This window comes from Leptinotarsa decemlineata, unplaced genomic scaffold (genome assembly GCF_025532065.1).
Source record: "Leptinotarsa decemlineata unplaced genomic scaffold, Ldec_3_MD MMD2_tig00026307_RagTag_RagTag, whole genome shotgun sequence".
Classification (NCBI taxonomy): domain Eukaryota; kingdom Metazoa; phylum Arthropoda; class Insecta; order Coleoptera; family Chrysomelidae; genus Leptinotarsa; species Leptinotarsa decemlineata.
In genome coordinates, this window is record NW_027412681.1 from 11,679,910 (window position 1) to 11,700,633 (window position 20,724).

Consider the following 20,724-nt stretch of genomic DNA (forward strand, 5'->3'; position numbering starts at 1 on the left):
GTTCGGAACCTTTATTTTTAAATATTGGTATACATTTTGATTGTTTCAGGTTTGGAAAGATACCACTAGAAAATGACTCGTTTATGAGATATGCCAGCGGTTCATAGATTAAATCCACAGCTGATCTCAAAACTCTTCCATTAATGTCATCAATTCCTGAAGCTGTCTTTGAGGTAGTTTTCATTAAAATTGTTCTCAATTCACCTGGCGTTACAGGCGTCAGAAAAAAGTTAACAGGGGTAATGTTCATTTTTTTGTTTTTATTGGAACTTAAGCTAATTTTTGCGAGGTTAGTAAAATAATTGTTAATATAATTACATTTGTCCAGTTCATCTCTAATAGGTTCTCCATTCTGGTTATGTATGTCAGGAAATGGTTTCTTATTATCTCTATTACTATTTTCATTGACTATTTTCCAACTGTCACGTGCAACATTATTGGACTTTTTTATTCTAGCGTCATTGATCTGTTTCTGATATATTTTCACAGTCATTTATTTCATAACAAAACAACTTTGTCACCGGAAGAGAAAAATATGCTCTTATCATGACATGACAGTACAGATAAAGAATTTGTTTAATGGTAGAAAAGTAAAAAGCCAAATAACTTTTTCCCTATGAAATTTGATGTCTACATTTTATTCACTGGTTTTTCAGATTTATAAAATGTATTCATGTAATTTAACAAATTTCAAATATTTACAATGTTGATAGGTGAATAGTAAAATTCCAACATGAATTACTTTGTAAACACAATCATTTTGCATGAGGTGCTATTTTCTTCATCTTCTTTTTCTTTTCCAGAGCTCCCTTGTTAACTTTGTATTTCTGAAAAATCAATCAATTATTAATTTCTAATTTTGAATATTTCAAATGAAAAACTACCTTCTTCTTATCGGAGAATTTACCCTGGAATCCGGACTTTTCTATACTTTGTTGATTGGATTTGTCATCTCCTCCAGATATTTCTTTGTATTGATTTTCTTTTTTGATAAATTGTTTGTTTTTGTTGAAAGGTTTTTTGGCTAGTGTCCCTGGTTTGGTTACCTAAAAAATGACGTAAATCAAAGTACTAATTCAATAAAGAATTACTTTACCGTGTCTTAGTTATTTGTGAGTTAGATGGACACAGTCTGCAGATTTTTACACCAAGAGTGTATCGGGAAGCAATAAAAATTCATAAACACATACAATTTCAATGGAACGGAAAAGGGAATTGAAATAAGTAAAACCTGACTACCTGCTCTAAATTGCACATCAGGTCATTTAATTAAATAGTAGTAGACGAAACGTCTGCAGACCATGGACAACGAACCCAGAATAGTTATGTGACACAGATGGTGAAAGTGTTCACCCTTTGAAATACAGTTTCACAAACAAGCCAATCTCATTTGAATCAATGCTTGTTCGAACTAGTCATCCCTGAGTAAACAGTTTTATATTCTTTGTAAGAATTTTCTAACAAATGATAAAGGCAATAATTTCAATAAAAATTTCATTCTAGTCACACCAGTTCATCCCAATAAATTTTTAAAATGTATGACGTGATCCCACATATTTTTCGAGAAGGGCACAACATAAATAATAATAATCTTTATTTGAAATAGGTAATCATAATCTACATTCACAAAGTATAATCTTATATATAGTAATTAGCAGCTCCTTCGATAGTATTAATATATTTGTTTTGTTTTAAATTTAAACGTACACACTATGTATTTACATTTCGAGTTATATTTTCCATTGTTTTGCTAAAAGAAAACCATTCAAGTATAGCCAAATACCATAATAATCATATACAATTCTACATATGAACCAATAAGAATGCTATCCCAATATACACTTATAGCCCGAAAGAAAATACATATATTGATACCATTCACGTACAGCCAAATACCACAATAATCATATACAAACATACATATGAAACCAATAAGTTATGCTATCCCACTACCCACTATACACTCATATCCCGTAAGAAGATACATATATTAATACTCGTATTGAAACTAAAAATTATTAATCCTGATAGATATACAACGATTTTACTTTTGCTGTAAATGGTTTATCATTTTTATTTTAAACTGTTGCAGAGTTTCTGATTTCTTTATATCATCTGGCAAACTGTTGTAAGCAATGAATCCCTTGAACACCAAAGTTTTAATATTGTAAGCTTTTGTTTGCCTAGTCACATGTAAGTTATGTTTACTTCTCGTATCATGCTGGTGAACTTGCGTATTTATAGTTATATATTTGTGAAAATATGATGGAAGAAGATTATGCAACATTTTGAAGATATAACTCATAGTTAAATAAATAAGTCTATTTTCTATTGACAGCCATTGTAATGTTCCCAACATCAATGATATTGGTGTATATCTGTTACATCTCAAAGTGATTCTCATTGCACGATTTTGAAGTTTTTGTAGTGATCTCATTTTATTGAGGTCAAAACCATACAATAAGGTCGGGCAATATTCGAAGTGAGGTTTGATAATTGTATTATATACGGTAATTCTTGAGCTCATACTCAAATGCTGAGATACCCTCGAAAAAAAATATAGTTTTTTGAGTATTTTTTTCTGAATATAATTGAAATGATCATTCAACGTTAAGTGGTTGTCAAGCATAAACCCTAAATATTTAAACTCTTGAACTAATTCAATTGTATTATTTTCTATTTTGATGTGAATTTCATTTATATCAAATTGTCTGTATTTAAATGGTGTGGCAATTATCATCCCCTTTGTTTTGTCTACATTCAGTTTCAATTTATTCATTTTGAGGTATTCTGTTATTCTATTTAAAGAATTATTCATCTTTTGTACGGCATTATTCAAATCTCTATCAGTTACTGATATTAACGTGTCATCTGCGAACAAGTGTATATAGTCACATTCATTGTAATGCTTTATGTTATTTATATATAGAAGAAACAATAGCGGACCCAAAATGCTTCCTTGTGGAACTCCATGTTGCACTTCCAATGGAGCTGACAATGAATTACCAACTTTTGTTTGTTGTTATCTACCTGTTAAATAGTTGTTAATCCATTCAAGTACTTTTCCCCTTATGCCGTAGAGTTTCAGTTTTTTTAGGAGTATATTATGGTTAATGGTTTCAAATACTCGCCTCAAATCCAAAAACACAACCACAGTGAACATATTTTTACTCATACTACTTTTCCATTCATTAACAGTTAACTGAATGGCTGACTCACATGAATGATTGGATCTAAAACCAGATTGATTCATAAAAAGTATACTCTTTTCATTACAATATTGCAACAGTTGTTTATAAACTACTAGCTCTAACAGTTTTTCAGCACAAGGTAAAGTGTTGATAGGGCGGAATTCACTACATTTATTTGTATTAGTCACTTTTTCAGTTGGAGTAACAGTACTAATCTTCAATTCTGTAGGAACCATACCTTTTTCTAATGATGTATTTATAAAATAACACCATACATGACCAATTACCTGAAAACTGTTTTTTATAATTTTACTATACATTTCATCAATAGGTGAACCTTTATTAGCATCAATTTCCGATATTACTATTTTCAGCTGTCTTAGGTCTATTAGTTCGAAGGCACTAAAGCTATCTTCATAATTTTCAATATAGCAAACTAACTCACACTCTTCAATACTTTGGATAATATCGTTGATACTACTTAGAAAGTATTTATTAAAACAATCTGCTATGTCATTACTGTCTTTTATCAATATATTTCGTCCATTCCGTTCAAAGTATACACCATTAAAATAGTAATTGTGGTTTTTTTCGGATTTATTAAGTTTTTCAACGTTTTCCACATTAAACGTGGATTATGTACATTTCTATCAATTTGGTTGAAGTAAAAGTGATCTTTCTTTTTTTTTAATGATATTTACAACAGCATTTCGTTTAAGCTTAAAATTTTCCCAATTCACATCACTTGAATTCAGTTTAAAACATTTATATGCCATGTCTCTATCTCTACTTAGTTTTCTGACTTCGTTGTCGTACTAGGGTAATTCATTTTCATAATGAGTAATTGTTTTTAAGGGAGCTATCTCATTTACAACTTGGTTGAAGTGTTTTTTTATATTAATGAAAATATCATCTATATTGATACTATTTAGCAGAAAAGTGCAGTTAATCAAGTTTAAATTGATATCATCGAGATTTTTATCAGTTAATCGTCTTACAGTTTTCATACATTTGTTGCTAAAATTAATTTTTTCAGAATAGAAACATTTGATTGATATTACAGCATGATCAGTAATTTTTGGTTCGTCTAGTACATTCACTTGACTATTTTCGAAATTCGTTAGTACATAATCAATTAGTGTTTTACTTGTATTCGTCACTCTGGTGAACGTTTTTACCTCTTGAGTTATGCCGTATGTATTAAATATATCCTTGATTTTGTTTGTATAAAAGTCACCTGAAAAGAAATTCAAATTAAAGTCTCCAACCAAGATTGTACGACAGTTGTTACAGAATATTTCTTCACATATATTTTCCAAATGCTCCAAAAAAGTTGCATGACTTTCGTTTGGAAAATGATACAAACAACCAATTACCCATTTTGTACCAGCATATGTGGTTGTGATAAATTTACACCAGTAATTACGGTTATGGACAAATGTTTTATATACTGTATATTGAATTTCTTTTCTTACAAAGATAGTAACACCCCCTGTATGTCTAGAATCTGAGTCGCATCTGATTAAGGAGTAATTTTTTATATCTAGTTCATGATTATTCATTTCTACTGTAGTTCTTGATTCACTGAGCAATATAAATGATGGATTGTAGTAGGATATCTCAGCTAAGAGTTGAAGTTTATGAGCTAATTAACTTTCAATATTTAAGTAAACTATATCTGAATTATATTCAAGTTTGTTATGATGACTAATATATGAGTAGTTTAGTTTTTTGAATCTTTTTTGTCATAATATTTATTTACAATTTTTGGCATTCCTCTTATATATCTTATGCATTTCGAAGTATCACCAGCACTCATTACTGATTCAAGTTTTGATTTTAATTCTTTATAGTAATTTCTCTGCCTAGGCGTTTGGTCGCTAAATATTTTCACTGAAGGTACCTTTTCTGTTAATTTTCTACTATTTTTCAGTATATTTATTACCGATTCATTTGAATCCAATATAACTTTGATAGGACGGCTTTTTCTTCCATCATATTTTCCAACCCTCATAACTCTAAAATTCTCTATATTACTATCTATATTCTGTAGTAGTTGTTTAACAGTGTTTTTTTCATCCTCAAGCCTATGGATTGTTTTCAGCATTCGACTCATTTACATTGATGATCATTACATTATTCGCTCTTTTTCTTCTTTCTTCCATCTCATTGATAAATTCTTCCATTTCCATTTTTTCATCTCCGTTCTTTAATTTCAATAATTCCGCTTCCATTGACACATTTTTGTTTTTCAGTTCAGTTATTTCTTGCTTCATAATATTAACTTCATTTCTGAAATCTTCTATTTGTCTGAGAAGCAGAGGTATTTTTTTAAATGTACCTCTACATTCATAGCAAAAAAAATTCAGAGATCTATTTTGCAGTATAACGGCTCGGTACTCTGAAGGACCTAGTTTTGTACAGTTTTCATTGGCGTGCATTGTTGTATGACAGCTGTCACAGGTTACCAGTTTGTCCTTCTCATGCATTTCCTCTTTACAGGTTTGACAATTTCTTCGCATCTTTAACCTTAGTAAAAACGATATTGTACACCACTGTATTCAAATTATTGCCAGAAGCCAAAGTTTTTTATCTATGTGCAATTTCGTTTTTTTTGTTTTGTTTTTTTCCACACTATTTTTTTCTTCTTTGTTCCCCAACTTATCTGTTATCATAAAATGGTTTTTAAGGATATCTCCACTTTTTCAACAATCCGATTTCAGTTTATTTGCACACATAGATCAAAATTTTCTTCTTATCCAATCATTGTAGGTTAATGACTGCATTCTAAATGTGGAGTTTACACTTTCCTCTACACATTGATATAAGTTTGATGTTTATACACTTTTTTTATTCCCACTAAAAACAGTTTTATTTACACATACAAATACACACGACTAGCCGACACTAGCGAAAATAAAATATAACAATATGACAAAAAAAAAACAATTAGACCTGTGTATGCTGCAGAATAGTATCAGGTCTATATTTGATGAAATAGTTCAGGCAAATCCAAATTGGTTTTCAAATGGTATTATATTGTAGCCTACTTATAACAGGCTAGTTCAAAAGTGGGTGGATGACAATCAGATGGATAGGCAAAAGTGGTCCATTGGATCACCTGAATGACACCTCAGATTTTTTGTAAGCAAAAATGTGAATTATGTATCCGCAGTCCTTTTCAGAACTCATAGATATAATGAGAGATTACTGCAATGAAACTACCTCAAAAACATTCTATAACATAAGAAATCAATTTGTGAACTGATTCCATCATTGAATGGCTATTTCAATTCAAAAGATTAAACCAGATTTGAGAGAATTGAAAGATTTATGAAATAAGGTATCACAAGACTTTCCAATTAGGAAGATAAAGTTGAAAGCATCTTCTTGATGACGAGTTATGACAACATTATTGCTTTCATTATCAAAAAGTACTAAAAATGTTATGTTATCTTCCCTAACATGTAGGATCTAGGGAAATAAACAAAATGACATTTGTAAATAGTGGCTTGTAAATATAGGTTAGATACTTTGTCAGTTTTAAGCAAAAACAAACCAACAATATATGATTTGATATTGATACGTAAAAAAACGGGAGATTGTCTGATTCAAGAATATCCAGAAGAAGTTATGTCTGAGTAGATATCTCAAAAATTAGATTTTGAATGTAGTGAAAGAAAGATCAATCTGAGTATTTAGACCTGTCATGCAACAAGAAAGTATAGATGTTAAAAAAAATTGAAAAAATAAGGTATATCCAGTACTCAATGCCAGAAATGAATTAGAACACACCTCTGATTGACATTCCACATCAGCATACCTGTCAGAACAACCTAGTACAAGTGTAGACCAATCAGGAGTGATCATTCACATGGACACCCCACCACCACCCCTACAAGTGTAAAACATGATTGAACAAGGAGCTCCCCAGATAGTCACTGATAAAACTTTGACTACCTTCGTCCTCACGGTCAATGCATATACCATTTGTAACAGTTCGCCTTATGAGAAGACGCCCTATAGGAAAAATTGAAGTTCATGGGGAATCGTGAAATGTTGGAAGATTTACAAAAAAAAACGATATCTTACTGAATGGATGTATTTATAATTTGAACGTGCTAAAGGCATATTTCTTAACCACAAGATATAGTGGGTTTGTTTATTCATAGTTACTTTGTAAGGGCCAGACAAAAAAACTCATTATTATTGATAGCTGAAGACACTTTGTTTATGAAACACAGTTGGGTCTTCTGAAAAGTCAGTGATAAGCTGAGAACGGGATGCAAAACACAAATTAGAGATGGCTGAAATACTTAACGAATCACGAAGCAACCGAAAGACCTAAGTGATAGAATTGAATTTTCTGATTGGATGTATGGGCCGTAACTTGCCATTTAATTTTAAAAAGGGAAATATCCGCTGACTTACGGAAAAATGCGTCGCGGGAAATGGAACGCGGTAGAGTGGGTATTTTGGGAAGTCGAGAGGTGTCCGCCGGTGGTTTTGGGTCGTCGAAAGGTCGATTTGAGTGCAAATAATTAGAGGGTTTTAATTTTGGGAAGTCGAGAGGTGTCCGTCGGTGGTTTTGAGTCGTCGAAAGGTCGAATTGAGAAAAATTACTTGAGATTTTTTTTTTGTGGGGAGATAAAGTCGGAAAACTAATAAAGTATTAGAAAGAAAGGGGCAATCGAGAGGTCAATCGCGAGTTATTCGAATAGTGTGATATTCGAGTTACTTTTGGGAGATTGGGGAACAACCCGGGTTTTCTTTCCTTTTTGGTTGCCAGTTCAACCGAATGAAGTTCTGGTTAGGTGTTTTGTGTTAAATTCAGTAAAACATAAAAGGATTAGCCTCTATCTTCAGTTAAACGAAGAAAGAGAGCTATTGGTAAGAAAGTTTTAGTGTTCTTTCGTCTGGTGGCTAACCATATACTTTTATTGAAATACTGTGGGTGAACATTTATTAAAATAGCTTGTCTCATATAGAGTTGCCGAATAAAGGGCATGTTTATGAATATTCAATTGTATGCCGGTTGAACATTCTCTTATGGTCTGACTAGGTTAATGTGTTCCTTTTGATGGTTTGTTTTTTTGTTTTTTTTTTGTTTATTTTGTTGTTTTCATCATATTTGTAACTTTTGCATTCCTTATATTTTTTTATTATACTTATTAACTTTGAATACGGCGTATTATTGCCGGTAATTATACTGGTAGGAGAAACAGGGGAAAAAGGGAAACATAGAGTATATTCATATCTCACATAAATAAGGACACTCCCTAGGAAAAGTTCATATAAGAGGTATCAATGGCATATCCCGACAAAGCACCTGGAAGGACTTAAGTGAAAAAGTTTTCTATTCTAAAACAGTGCCTTTTTGATAGGAGAAGCTAAGCCAAACATTTGGAGGGCGATTACTTCTGCAGGCAACATCTAAGATAGTTCTCTAGTAAGTATCATTCTCCATTTCTAAATTTCAAATGGTGACAGCAGCTGCTCTAATTTTGAGTTTTGGCTATAGTTTTCCCTATCAAAACTGATAAATATAAAGATCAAGGTATTTTTTGTTTCCCTCTATATAAGCCTAGCATTTCTACAATGGGGGTTCGTTTAGGAAATAAATATTCCTATCAGAAAGTATCTTCCGCTTTAAATTCAGAGTTCAAACCCGTCATAGTGGTTACACATTGAAAATAACTGCCGCAGTAGCAGACAAAAAGTTTGGTAATATAGACATGGGGGTTGAAACTGGTCAGCTCAGAATAATGTGTCCATAGTCACTCTGAAATATTCTGGATCGTTCAAGAAATTTTGAGAATAAATTGATATTATATTCGATAACTATAATTAATCTTGATGCATTACGAACAAATATTGAAAATGACTTGGGAAAAGTGAAGCAATGGTGTAATGCAAACCTATTGTCTTTTAGTATGTAAAAAACAAATTCAATTTATTTCAAATGCCATTTAGATCAAATATTTCTTGATGAGCAAATCATTGAATATAAATATGAGAATAAGTTCTTATTTAACGTTGACACCGAATTGAACTTTGGATTGCATATCAGCCAAATAATAAGCTATCGTTAGGCTGCTTTGTCATAAGATCTACATCCAACTCGGTTGGATATCATTCAGCGAGGAATGCCTACTTCGCCCTTAGTGAATCACACCTGCATTATGGAGTTTGTTTGTGGGGGGTAAGTTCCCAAACATAATTAAATTCTATTTTCGTGCTTCAAAAAAGGGCCTATGAGACATTCGTGCAGACCTATTTTTAAGTACATCATTAATATACTATTATGCTAATTTATGAGAAACATAATGTTCAACAAAGTTCTCTGTCTAGTATTGTCTGTTTGCCTAAACACGATAAACTCAAAAACTACCAAACATATTGTCAAACGGTTTTCACCTAAAGACAGAGAAAGATTTATGAGAGTCCAATGTGTTTACTTACCGATTTACTTTTGTTCCTTTTTCTATTTTTCTTGGCGGTATCAAGATTCGAAAGTGCTATTCTGAGTTCTCTGTTTTTTAGCATAACATTTTCCATTTCCAATGCTAACTGAACTGAGTCGGAATCTTTGAAATTGATATAAGCAAATCCTTTGCCCATTCCTGTCCTGGAATCTCTGACTATTCGAACATGAGATATAGGACCGCATGTCTCAAATAATTTCCACAACTCCTCCTCTTCGGCATCTGAAACAGATTGAATTGATGAAAAATATTTTTTTAAGACTACCTTCCTTACAAATAAAAGTTTTCAAATATCCATGAATCTTCTGCATTAAAGTCACAATATTATTTCTGACTAGTTATATTGGAGGCAATATTGAGAATAAAGTAAGTTCAAGTAATGACCACCGAGATATTGATTATAATTGAATACCAATCCTTCAATAAAATTAATCATCACGAAGCAATACTGGTAGTGTTTTTTACAAAAACTTGTTTGTATTTTAATTACATTGTTACTATTAGCAGTCACAAAGTTGCGAATTGAAAAGATATGGGGGAGTGCACTATCAATAAGTATATATGTAGAACTATTTTCAATTGTATGTGAATCGTTGTAATGGCGAACCTAAATACGACTTAGAAATTGATATCTCTCTTTTTTGTTTCCAACTGTAATTAATAAAAATGGTGAAAAACGAATTTTAATATCTGGCAGAAGCTGCCACCGAAATGAATATTCCTGAAATATCAACAATAAACGTTAAACAGCTCATGTTACATTCATTTGGTCCCAGTCACAGAAAATTCATTCAATTCAAAACGGGAATACAGTTTTGAGAAAGGTTAATTTTTGAATAAAAACTTTTTAGTTTTCCAATTCTCCACGTTATGTAGATAGTGGCTAAAGAAAGTGAAAGAAAATCAATCACATGCCTAAGAACTCCATACCAAAATGTGTATATCATCCACTGTATATCCTTTCAGATACAAACTGGAAGAAAAAGCCAATCCGAAACGAAATGCAATGTTATATTTAAGTTTTTAGTTAATTGTCTTTCAAAGTTATAAAAGAGATACTGATGTGGAGTTGAAGAATAGAATTTTCACCTGAAAGTTCAGAGAACACCGGAAGAGTGTAAGTTTCCCTTGTAAATTAAATTTTATATCAATTCTCTTTCATATATTATGTTATCTAGTGTTCCTGTGTACAATATATGTTCCAATTTCATTATGAATGTTTAGAGTACAAGCTAAATGAGAAAAACTGGTGTCCCTATGATTGTGTTCATATATTTGAAAGTAGTTGTGTCTTTGTTTCTAATAGCGTTTTTCTTCCAGTCTGTATCTGAAAGAATATTCTGTGCATGATGTATAGAGGACTAGGATAAAGTGGCTATTAACCGCTACTCCAATCTGGAGACGAAGCTATCACCTATCAATCAATCAACCAATACTTTATTGTCATAAAGAACATGTAATTCTTGTAAACAAAGTACTCGTATAAATAAAAACACAAGATACTAAAAGCTACAATTAGTCAACATATATTAAACAAGAAAACAAGTAAAACTAAGGGTTCTGGCACATTTGTATAGAGGAGAATTGAGTTTGAAATCCTTACCAATAAAAAAATAATTTAATTAAAAGGTATTCGCATAAAATTCTTCCAAATTATAATACAGACGACTACACAGCAAGAAGTTTTTAAATCTGTTTTAAAATCTTCACTAAAGTAGAGAGCGGTCTGGGTAAGTTAATACTGTTTTGCTTGCATGTAGAATAGTGTTTAGCCGTATTGAATTCATTCAGATGTTTTTTAATCAGACAAACTGTTTCTGCAATGAATATGGCAATAATAGTAGCTTATGCAAGACAAAAAGTCCTTTGCATGGATCACATGCCTCTGCTTTAGAGATGTATTTAATTACTCTTTTTTGTGTAACCAAGATGCTTTGCATGACATCATTATTGCATAATCCCCAAAAAGGGGAACCTTATCTCAGTTCCTGCAATACCATTTTTACAGCAAAACAACCAGAGGCTAATTTTTTATTTAAGTTCATTGCATGCTCTTCAAATTTCAAATTATTATCAATGAACACCCCTAGGAACTTAGTGTTGTTACGGCTCTCTATGTGACCCTTATCAAGTTCAATGTTACTAAGATCACACTTGAAGTCTAATATATAACGAATAGAAAAGCCATCACTGGTATATTGAAGAATATGTGATTAGTAAATAAGATTTCTCATGCTTTCCCGATTTTTCTAATTTGTTCATTACTGATGTAGTATAAGTATATAGTTATTTGGTCGTTAATTTACCAATTCGATTTTTTTAATTACATCATTGAAAACTCAGCTTGATTAGTCTTAAAGAGTGTATAATAAAGTAGAATGTTGTTGTGAAAGAAAGATTTTGGCTTTCTACTTCTCCATCTATATCTCCATGTAAGTGAAATATTACTTCTTTCATACACGATATTGTGAATGATATCTGAATTTTTTCCATAATGAATAAGGTACTTTTTTAAAATGAATTTTTTTTCATTTGGTTACTGGTGAACGTTTTCCTTAGAGTAGTCACTTCATCAGAGTCGTCTCACACATATTTGTAAAGGGCTTCTGCTGATGTATCTCTGTATCTGGTATCTGTAGAGTAGGGAGGGTGAGTGTAGACTCACAGCACTTAGACCACATGTTACCCATCGTACATCCTCCCGAGGAGTTGTCCTCCTAGGTCATCGTCCATCCTGTCCTTTTCGGGAAGATGAACAAGCCACTAGGAGACATCTCTTTATTGAAGGCCAGGTGTAGGCCAAGACTCGCCAAACACACACTCTTTTTGGCAAACTTGAGGTGTCTCGCGGTGGCCTCCGCGAAGGTTTTGGAAGGTGCAGCGATATTACTGTCATTGGGCAGCTTCTTCAACCTTCTTGGGGTTCCCTCCGTGGAGGTGCATAAGTGAGGGAGCTTTCCTGCAAGGGCAGCCGGTTCCTTGCCTTTATTCAAGGCGGAGCTCTTGGTGCCCGCAGCAAGAAGTGCCATTGCTGTTGGAGAAGATCTGCTATGTCCAGCCTCATTCCAAGCGGTAGATTGGGGTGGACAGTTCTGTTCATCCCCAGCCACCACCTTAGATTGAGGTGAGCACTTCTGTTCAGCCTCGGGATTGGTTTTTGTTGTTTTGTTTCATTCATGTGTGTTCCCACGAGTAGCAAGGGAAGAGTTGGTCACCTCTGACAGAGCCCTGCACTACCAGAGGTAGGCTAATTACAATGAGGTTTCACCCAGTTCCCAAAGGGGATCGTTCGTGACCGCATATCAGCCTGTAGCCATTCAGCTGTCGGTATAATTCCTTGCACCTTAACTTGGGTAGGCTGGTCCATGGTGACATGTTTTGCAAAGCCTTTGGGGGAGTTTTAGTTCTCCTCACCCTACTTATTTCTGCCACTGACCAGGAGTCCGGCGACCCGTCCGTAAGGCCACATTGGCTTCCCAGACATGGCCTCCAGTCCCCTGGTCATTTCCCTATCCGCCACCTGGGGACGCGCCCGAAAAGTAGCCCAACCCACGGGCTGCTGATGTATCTATTTATTTTCTCTTTTCTTCTCTCTAAAATTTTTTATGTTATGACGGAGAAGTAGAAAATTATTATTTTTCAACTGATGAGTGCTTCTAGAAATAGTTTGTTTGAGTGTGCAGAATATAGTACTTAGAAGGAAAATACGGTTAAAAGATATTCACTTACTGAAAGGTAAATTTCCAACAAATATTGCCTTTGTTTCATCTGGTTTTTGCTCGGAATTGCAAGAGTGCACTCTCAGATGATGCCCTTGAAGTAAAGCACCGTTTTCAGCTTCAGCTTTGATAGCATCTTCTTGATTGGCAAACCTACAGAAAGTGTCATTATTATTATTGAATTACTTACTTATTTTATGATTTTAGTATCTACCAGAAGATTTTATTATCTTTTCTTGAAATCAATAAAAGAGAATTTAACAATATGTGGGTGAACGATAGCAACTTTCCTACTTGGGGTATAAAAAAAAAGAAAAAATTTACTTGGTCCTGTCCCACAAATATTTACCATGCAGTGAATTAAATTAGCTGTTGCATTGGAGGTTCTAATAGACCCACTTACTTTAGACCTACCTACCTGATGTAGCATAAGATAGAATTTCTGTCAGGGTGGAATTCTTTTTTGATGGCGGCAACTTTCTTTGCAGTTTTTGGATCGGCCACAGGAATTCCTCTGAACCTAAGACTTTCAATCGGCCCATATTTCCGGAAATGCTCCTTCAATACCTTCTTGCCTGTTTTAATAGGCACATTGCCTACAAATATGGTTCTAGCAGTGTCTTCCTCACTATAAACTTTTTTCTTTTTCTCAATTGCTTTCTCAACACGTCTTTTTGCATTTTGCAAGTTTTCACTACTTTTCATATCGTCACTGTCAGCTATATCTGAGTTTTTGTTGAGTTTGCTTTTCTTCTTTTTAGTTTTCTTAACACCAGTGGAGTCTGGTAAATCACATTGCTCCAGATTTTGGTAATTTTCACTACTTCTCTCATTCTCACTGTCAGCTGAATCAACGCGACGTTTCTTTTTTTTAATAATTTTAACATCATCTGTGGAGTCGGGCAAATCATCAGCTTTCCGTTTTTTCAATTTTTTGGTCTTTTTGACAAGCTCATACTCGACTGAATTACCTGTTTCAGATTTTTTTTTCTTAACAGCATCTTTCAATTTAGGTTTCTTATCGATTCCATTAGTACTATCAACTTTTTCATTCTTTATAAATTGCTTCTTGACCACTTTTGGCTTATCAGGTGTATTCGTTCCTGATATAAGATCAGCCAAACTTCCCACTGTATACTCCATTTCGATCAACACTCACAACTTTCTTTAATGAATATCTACTTTAAAATTCTCAAACAGCATGAGCTAAATGGTGGTTATGTTCAAAATACTTTCTAACTGCGTCTTCTTCTTTTCTTTCGGGCTACTTGCAGTGTTGCCAGGTATCTTACCCTATATTTTGAAGAAAGCCTATAATTTGAATAACCTAACCTATAATTTGAATTCGATTTGGTATTGAATTCGAATAACTAACTACCCCCAAACGGTAGGGCCACTATGGTTATCTTACGAATACTACCATAATTATTTATCAATAATGATATAGTCAACTTCGGTTATGATAAATTAAAAATAATAACAGAAAAATTATTTTAAATTTTCACTTCTTAATCAACAATAAATAAGACCTTCAGAAAGCATCCAATACTTGAATATTGACAACTGATAGATCCTTTCTTTGAAAATTGGAATAAGATATATCTACATACTGGTGCGTGGGGGGATGGGCTTTTGTTTTAGAAATTGTTGTAAACTAGGTGCTGCTGAAATGTCTAATGGTCTACATAATTTTATTAAAAAATAATTGTTCTGATAACAAGGAAAGGAATGAAAAATCTCTTGAAATTGTGTCAAAGTCACGCTCTACAGTAATAGACGTAAAAGAAAACTGTGCCTTTCAAATTAATGAAAGGGAAATCAAAATATAGGAACAAAAGGTACGATTGAAAAATGAAACTCAATTCCTGTCTCACTATTGACCAATCTGTATATGATGTCAATAGGTGAGTTTTGTTTTCGCTAACTTCAATCCAGATTGAATCATTTCCACCAGAGGTCATTCGCTGTCTTTTGCTCTAAATATTTTTATCGAACAGAGAAAGCGAATGAATTTTCGCAGGACCACAAGTAAAATGCTGAAAGAACCAGTAGTCCTAGTATCCCCACTTTTTGGTAATAAATAACAGCATGCATGATCGAATCGTGGCAGGTAGTTTTGGCATGCGCCGTGAATTTTCATGTCATGATTTTGCTGCCCCCTTGTGTTGTAATCATCATTTTTAACCTCAATAATGGCTGGTAGTTTGTTTAGACATTTCAAAAGGGCATCTGAGTAGTAACTTTTTTAAATATCATCTGAACATTGAAAAAGGGATCACATCAAAAAATTATCTGGAAGATTTCTATTCTGACCTAATTTGTTGACATACTTTGTAGGCGAGTAAACCACAGATTTCAACACTGAAATTTAATTAGAGATTTAAGTTCTGTAGAGTAAAATGGTTTAGCCGAGTTTTTACTTCAATACTTTAATACGCAAAATTTTGAAAACTAGCGGAAACCACAAAAACGACCATACTCAATAATTCACCGTCGGCCAAATCTTAGGTTCATAGTAACTCTTGAATTCGATTATCGTCAATTGTAAAGGTAGCTAGGTTTATATGTATCAAATATGTTTGGAAAAATTTTTGGTACGTCAAAATTTCCATTTCAGATGGATTTACAAAAAACTTTATTTTTAGCTTATTGAGAAGTCGAAGATCGCCGTTGGCATGCGACGTAACTCCAAAAATTTGTACTGTTACTCTAGTAGGTAGTAGGAAAACATAGTATTGAACTTTGGTAACTTTATTGCATGAAAGAAACACTCCTATATATTTTGTACAATAGGTACAATAACTAATAGTAATAATACATGCGAGTCTTAACATATAATAAATAATCTAAAGAATGCGCATATTCAGTTATAAATTGTTCAAAAAATATAAAACAATAATAAAATAGATATCAGAATAAAAACAATAAATCTGTTCTTGTTTTCTATCAAACATATTTCATTCAAGGCCAGTCTTTTTATCTCTGGTTCTTGTCTAGACAAGCATGTGGTTGAAAGAATGCGAAAATCGTACGTGAGTATATAGTCTTTTTTTCTGTTGTGTTACTAGACATCGCAAATATACTCACTTAAAAACACCCAAAAGTCGTCTATCAATACTGTCATTATGGAAATATAATATGGAATCAAAGTTTCCTGAATAACATTCTAGCAACTGCACACTTGGTGAAGTATAACCGGAGAATACTGGTCATTAAATCTTATGCCACTTTAATATAATTGTCATCATCAAGAATTTGGTACTCATCTTCCCTGAAGTTGAGTAGGTTTTTATACAAGTTTTCCACGCTTAGATTTCTCAGTTTGACATAAACAGGTGCAATAGTAAATGTTTCTGCCCCTTCTGAGAGTTCTTCATAATACGCTTCTTGGATGTCCCCCATCATATGAGCCTGTCTTTTTGTATAGCCTTTGGCCCATCGTGCATCCATATCTTTTTTCGTTTCAATTTCCATCTCTTCCGTGGAGGGCAAACGTAGCGAGCCATCGAGGACCTTGGAGAAATAGTGGGCCTGAAATTGTTGGATAATAAATGATAATATTCTATTGCTTCAAATTTGATTGTACGCTTTAAGAGCTGGGTTTCTCTATTAAGGTGGTTCTTGATGGTGGTTGTTCTTGTAATGTGGTGAACTTGTTAGGCATTCTGAGTACAATTACGGTTGGTTCTAGTTATTAAAAGATGTATGTTTTCAGGAGAGATTAGTTTATGGAAAAGGAAGGTTAATGCTTCCTACTTCTCCATCTCTATAAAAAAATGTGGAAAACCACTTTTTCTTATTCAGTTTGTACTCCAAACATTCGTTATGGAATTGGTTCAGATATCATTCATATGAACGCTACACGATATGGTGAATGAAAGCCATATTTCACTTACATGGAACACCGTCATCCTCAATGGCGGACCTATCTTATTGCCTCTTCAGCACCAATCTGAATAATATCACAAGATGATGCCCTCAATTCTTTCATAATATCACGACTTTTTGTCACGGATGAGTTGAATATAATCATGTCACAGTGACAGTACGTAATGACATCCATACGCTTATTTGATTCAATCTCTACCATAAGAACCTCGTATAATAAATTGAAAGGGGTTTATTTTCAGAAGGGAGTGTTGGAGAAAAGAGAAGTTATGGATTTCATTTCATGTTCATCTTTCACTGCCTGAACCACTGTGCATGTGGGGGTTGAGCAAACCGGTCATCGGATGCCTGCTTCCACGTAGCTCCGCTGCCCCATTTCCTCTACAGAGGAGATGGATGTCGAGTTTACGACTTCAACTGACCTCCCTATAAATTTAGTTCAGGAGCGAGTCTACGACTCGTCGAGTACACGACTCCAACGGGCCTCCCTGTAAATTTAGTTCAGGAGCTAGTCTACAGAGGAGATGGATGTCGACTTTACGACTCCAACTGATCTCCCTGTAAATTTAGTTCAGGAGCGAGAGCTTCTCAACTCCCTAACTCCTGATCCAACAACGGAACCTCAAAAAAAAAGCTTTGGTGGTGCAGCCAGGAAACGACCGAGTCGTCTCCTCAAGAGCGGGGTACCTTATAAAACCTCCTTGCACCAAATTCTTGAGCGGCGTATGCAGGATCTGTCTCAGGTGGGAGAACAAACTCCCCATGAGCAGGTTAGCAAACGTTTGAGCTCAAGTGATGATTCACTTGAAAACCAGAGGCGAAAAAGTCCTGCACGGCTGAATCTAAGGCATCGTCAGGTGTAGCTGACGTGCAAAAACCCTTATATAGAAAGGTCGTCCTGGGTATCAAGGTGGGAATCTTGCAACGTGATTATCCGACCACCTCATTAAAAGAGCATATACTTTGTGCCTGCTCCGCTGGGGACCGAATCAGGTCTTTAGAGTTAGGTAGAGCCGTACTCTTACCGTCTGACCTGAAATACCACTCACCATACTAACTAATCGGCTCCGTTAAGAAGCTGGGTTTATTTGGCCGAGTGTGAATAGGTGTGAGCCACAATAAACCCTTGCGATTTGCGGTGGAGGGTCGAATAGACCCACTCACTTTGGACCTAACCTAACCTAACCTAGATTATGCAAACAAGTTACTTTCAGATACATAGGTACGTACTGGAAGGAAAAGCCCTCTCGAAACAAATAGTTTCATATAAACATTCTACATTTTTGTGTTGTAACTATAATACAATATTCTCGGACAGTCAAGCGGCGTTGGAAGCTCTTGGCTCCTACCGAGCAACGTCTAAATTGGTAGCAGATTGACAAAAACGACTCTCTTCGATAGGAAGACTTAACGGATTGTCTCTGGTCTGGATTTCTGGCCATATTGGCCTGGAAGGCAATGAGGCTGCTGACCTCCTTGCAAAGGAGGGTGCTGCAAGCAGCTTCATCGAACCAGAACCTGTAATTGGGATCACTTTAGGCTTTGCCAAACAAAGACTGAACACTTGGATGGCAAACAATCTTTCCATAATGTTAACGCGATAAAATTTGAAGTCATTCGATAGGAAAATACAGTTTTAACTCTGAATTCACATGAAAAATTACTGTCTCGCAAATTTCAGTTATTTCATTTGGTTCTGATAGAATGTGACGTATTCTTATAGTTTTTTCTATACTAATTTCGCTTTGAAAATTTGATTAATAATCAAAATTTGAAGCGTATGTACTTTTATGAGTTGGCTATTCTAGTAATTTGTCAATAGTGTAAATCGATGACTGATCACCCCGTTGTCTCCTCTGATAGAAAATGAATACCGCAAATGAATTTCACAAATGGACAGTATAAACTTCAACTCCATATGACAACTGGCACTAATGACAAATACACGGAGTAGGTACCCCATTTAGAAAAAATCCATGCCTGCAAAAAATCTTTATTGATTTGAACGAGAGAATAAATACAATGTATCGATTCCCAAACGACAAATAACATCATCTATACATGACAGCCGACAAGTATACAGAGTTACCATCAGAAAAAATACATACGCTCCAAATGAAATCCTTATGCGATATGGTTCCTAAATATAAACTAGAAGTTTCAAATTTCATTTTTAAATGTAATGGAATATATTGCCTGAGGAATTTAAATCTGCAAAACAAAATGGTCATTTCTCATTAAATCGAATGTTTGAACAACTTTATGAATTTTTTTTATATAAATCCATTTTTGAAAGCGGAACGATTAGAAAAAAAAACTATCGCCATATAGATTAAGTCAAGCTAAATTGGAACCAAGTCAAATGATTAAAATTTAAGCGGCAGTAATTTTTCATATAATTTTGAAGTACAGTACAGTAATTACATGTCTTCTTCTTAATGTTAAATGACAAATAGCAATGTTCCGTGTCATGAAACCCCTGAAATACCTACAACCAATTTTACGCGAATAAAACAAGTTGCAACCATTCTTCATTAAGTAGAATGCTTGAATTTATTGTATCTGTCTCAACACCTTTTCAATCACGGTTCAAATAATGTAACTGGTGAGGAACTTACCTGTAGGTCAAACATCATGAAAGTGCATACGTTGAACGGAACACCAATGAAACACATTGTTGGTTTGCAAATATTGATCATGTGTTTATACAGTGGTTGTATGTAATTGTCATCTATTCTTATCCCACAAGATTCATTGAGAAATGGAAAGCTGTAGTTGTATCCCGTACAAAATATTATGACGTCGAAACCACAACAAGTGTCGTCAACGAATTCAACTTCATCACTGCTTATGATGCGCTTAATGTCTGGTTTTTGTTGGACGTTTTTTGGAAATGGGCTATTCCTAGCTTCTTCTGAATGATGACTGAAGGCAACCTAAAAGAAGATAATTGATTTTCTCAGTCATTCGGATGTGTAATCTCGACATTTGTTCAATTGTTGTTGGGAATGTTCATTGGTTCTTGTTGCAACTTCCATTTCGTCTAAAAAAGTATTATGGGATGTGAAATCTAAAAAAAACACGAAATGATAAAAGTATTGAGAATCAGATGGCTCAAAATCCAAAGAAGGCTCAGGATGTGGAGGGTACTCCAGATCACTAAACCTAAGGATTAAGTGGGGAATGGGAAAAATATCAGCGTGGTCCAAAGAGGACTGGCTGGTATCTCAATCGCTACAAAAGAAATAACCAGGAAAGGAATTTCAGGCAAAAACATAACAATCTGCATTGACAACAGACAAGCCCCATTAGCCTTGAATAGACACCGTGTTACCTCAGGGCTAGTACTAGAGTGGCGACCTGAGAAGCTGGTGCCGAAGAAATATCTGGCTATGACCAGGAAAAATCTACGCTTAACAGTAGGATTTCTGATCGGCCACT

At 34.2% G+C, this 20,724-nt stretch overlaps 2 protein-coding genes across 2 annotated transcripts in view; both read right to left on the reverse strand.

The window, feature by feature from the left end:
• Positions 1 to 603: 603 nt before the first annotated feature.
• Positions 604 to 14,644, reverse strand: LOC111507617 (uncharacterized). The gene is made up of 5 exons (XM_023162960.2): positions 13,814 to 14,644; positions 13,406 to 13,548; positions 9,654 to 9,898; positions 885 to 1,046; positions 604 to 827 (listed from the first exon to the last, which is right to left on the reverse strand). The coding sequence occupies exons 1-5, from the start codon at positions 14,536 to 14,538 to the stop codon at positions 756 to 758; spliced, it is 1,347 nt and encodes a 448-aa protein (XP_023018728.2). The 5' UTR covers positions 14,539 to 14,644; the 3' UTR covers positions 604 to 755.
• Positions 14,645 to 16,130: 1,486 nt separating this feature from the next.
• Positions 16,131 to 20,724, reverse strand: part of LOC111507616 (senecionine N-oxygenase) — a 41,070-nt gene continuing 36,476 nt past the window's right edge. The window contains exons 4-5 of the mRNA XM_074180982.1: positions 19,902 to 20,219; positions 16,131 to 16,926 (exon numbers count right to left, since the gene is read on the reverse strand). Coding sequence (XP_074037083.1) covers positions 16,615 to 16,926; positions 19,902 to 20,219 — 630 coding nt within the window. The 3' untranslated portion in view covers positions 16,131 to 16,614. The remainder of the gene's footprint in view (positions 16,927 to 19,901; positions 20,220 to 20,724) is intronic.

What these genes read in the sequence shown, in the direction of transcription:
- LOC111507617 (XM_023162960.2), bottom strand. Translation starts at nt 14,538, where the DNA reads ATGGAGTATACAGTGGGAAGTTTGGCTGATCTTATATCAGGAACGAAT. An exon ending in TCTATCTTATGCTACATCAG is followed by an intron (nt 13,549 to 13,813) that starts GTAGGTAGGTCT and finishes CACTTTCTGTAG; the next exon opens with GTTTGCCAATCAAGAAGATG. An exon ending in AAAGGAACAAAAGTAAATCG is followed by an intron (nt 1,047 to 9,653) that starts GTAAGTAAACAC and finishes GTCATTTTTTAG; the next exon opens with GTAACCAAACCAGGGACACT.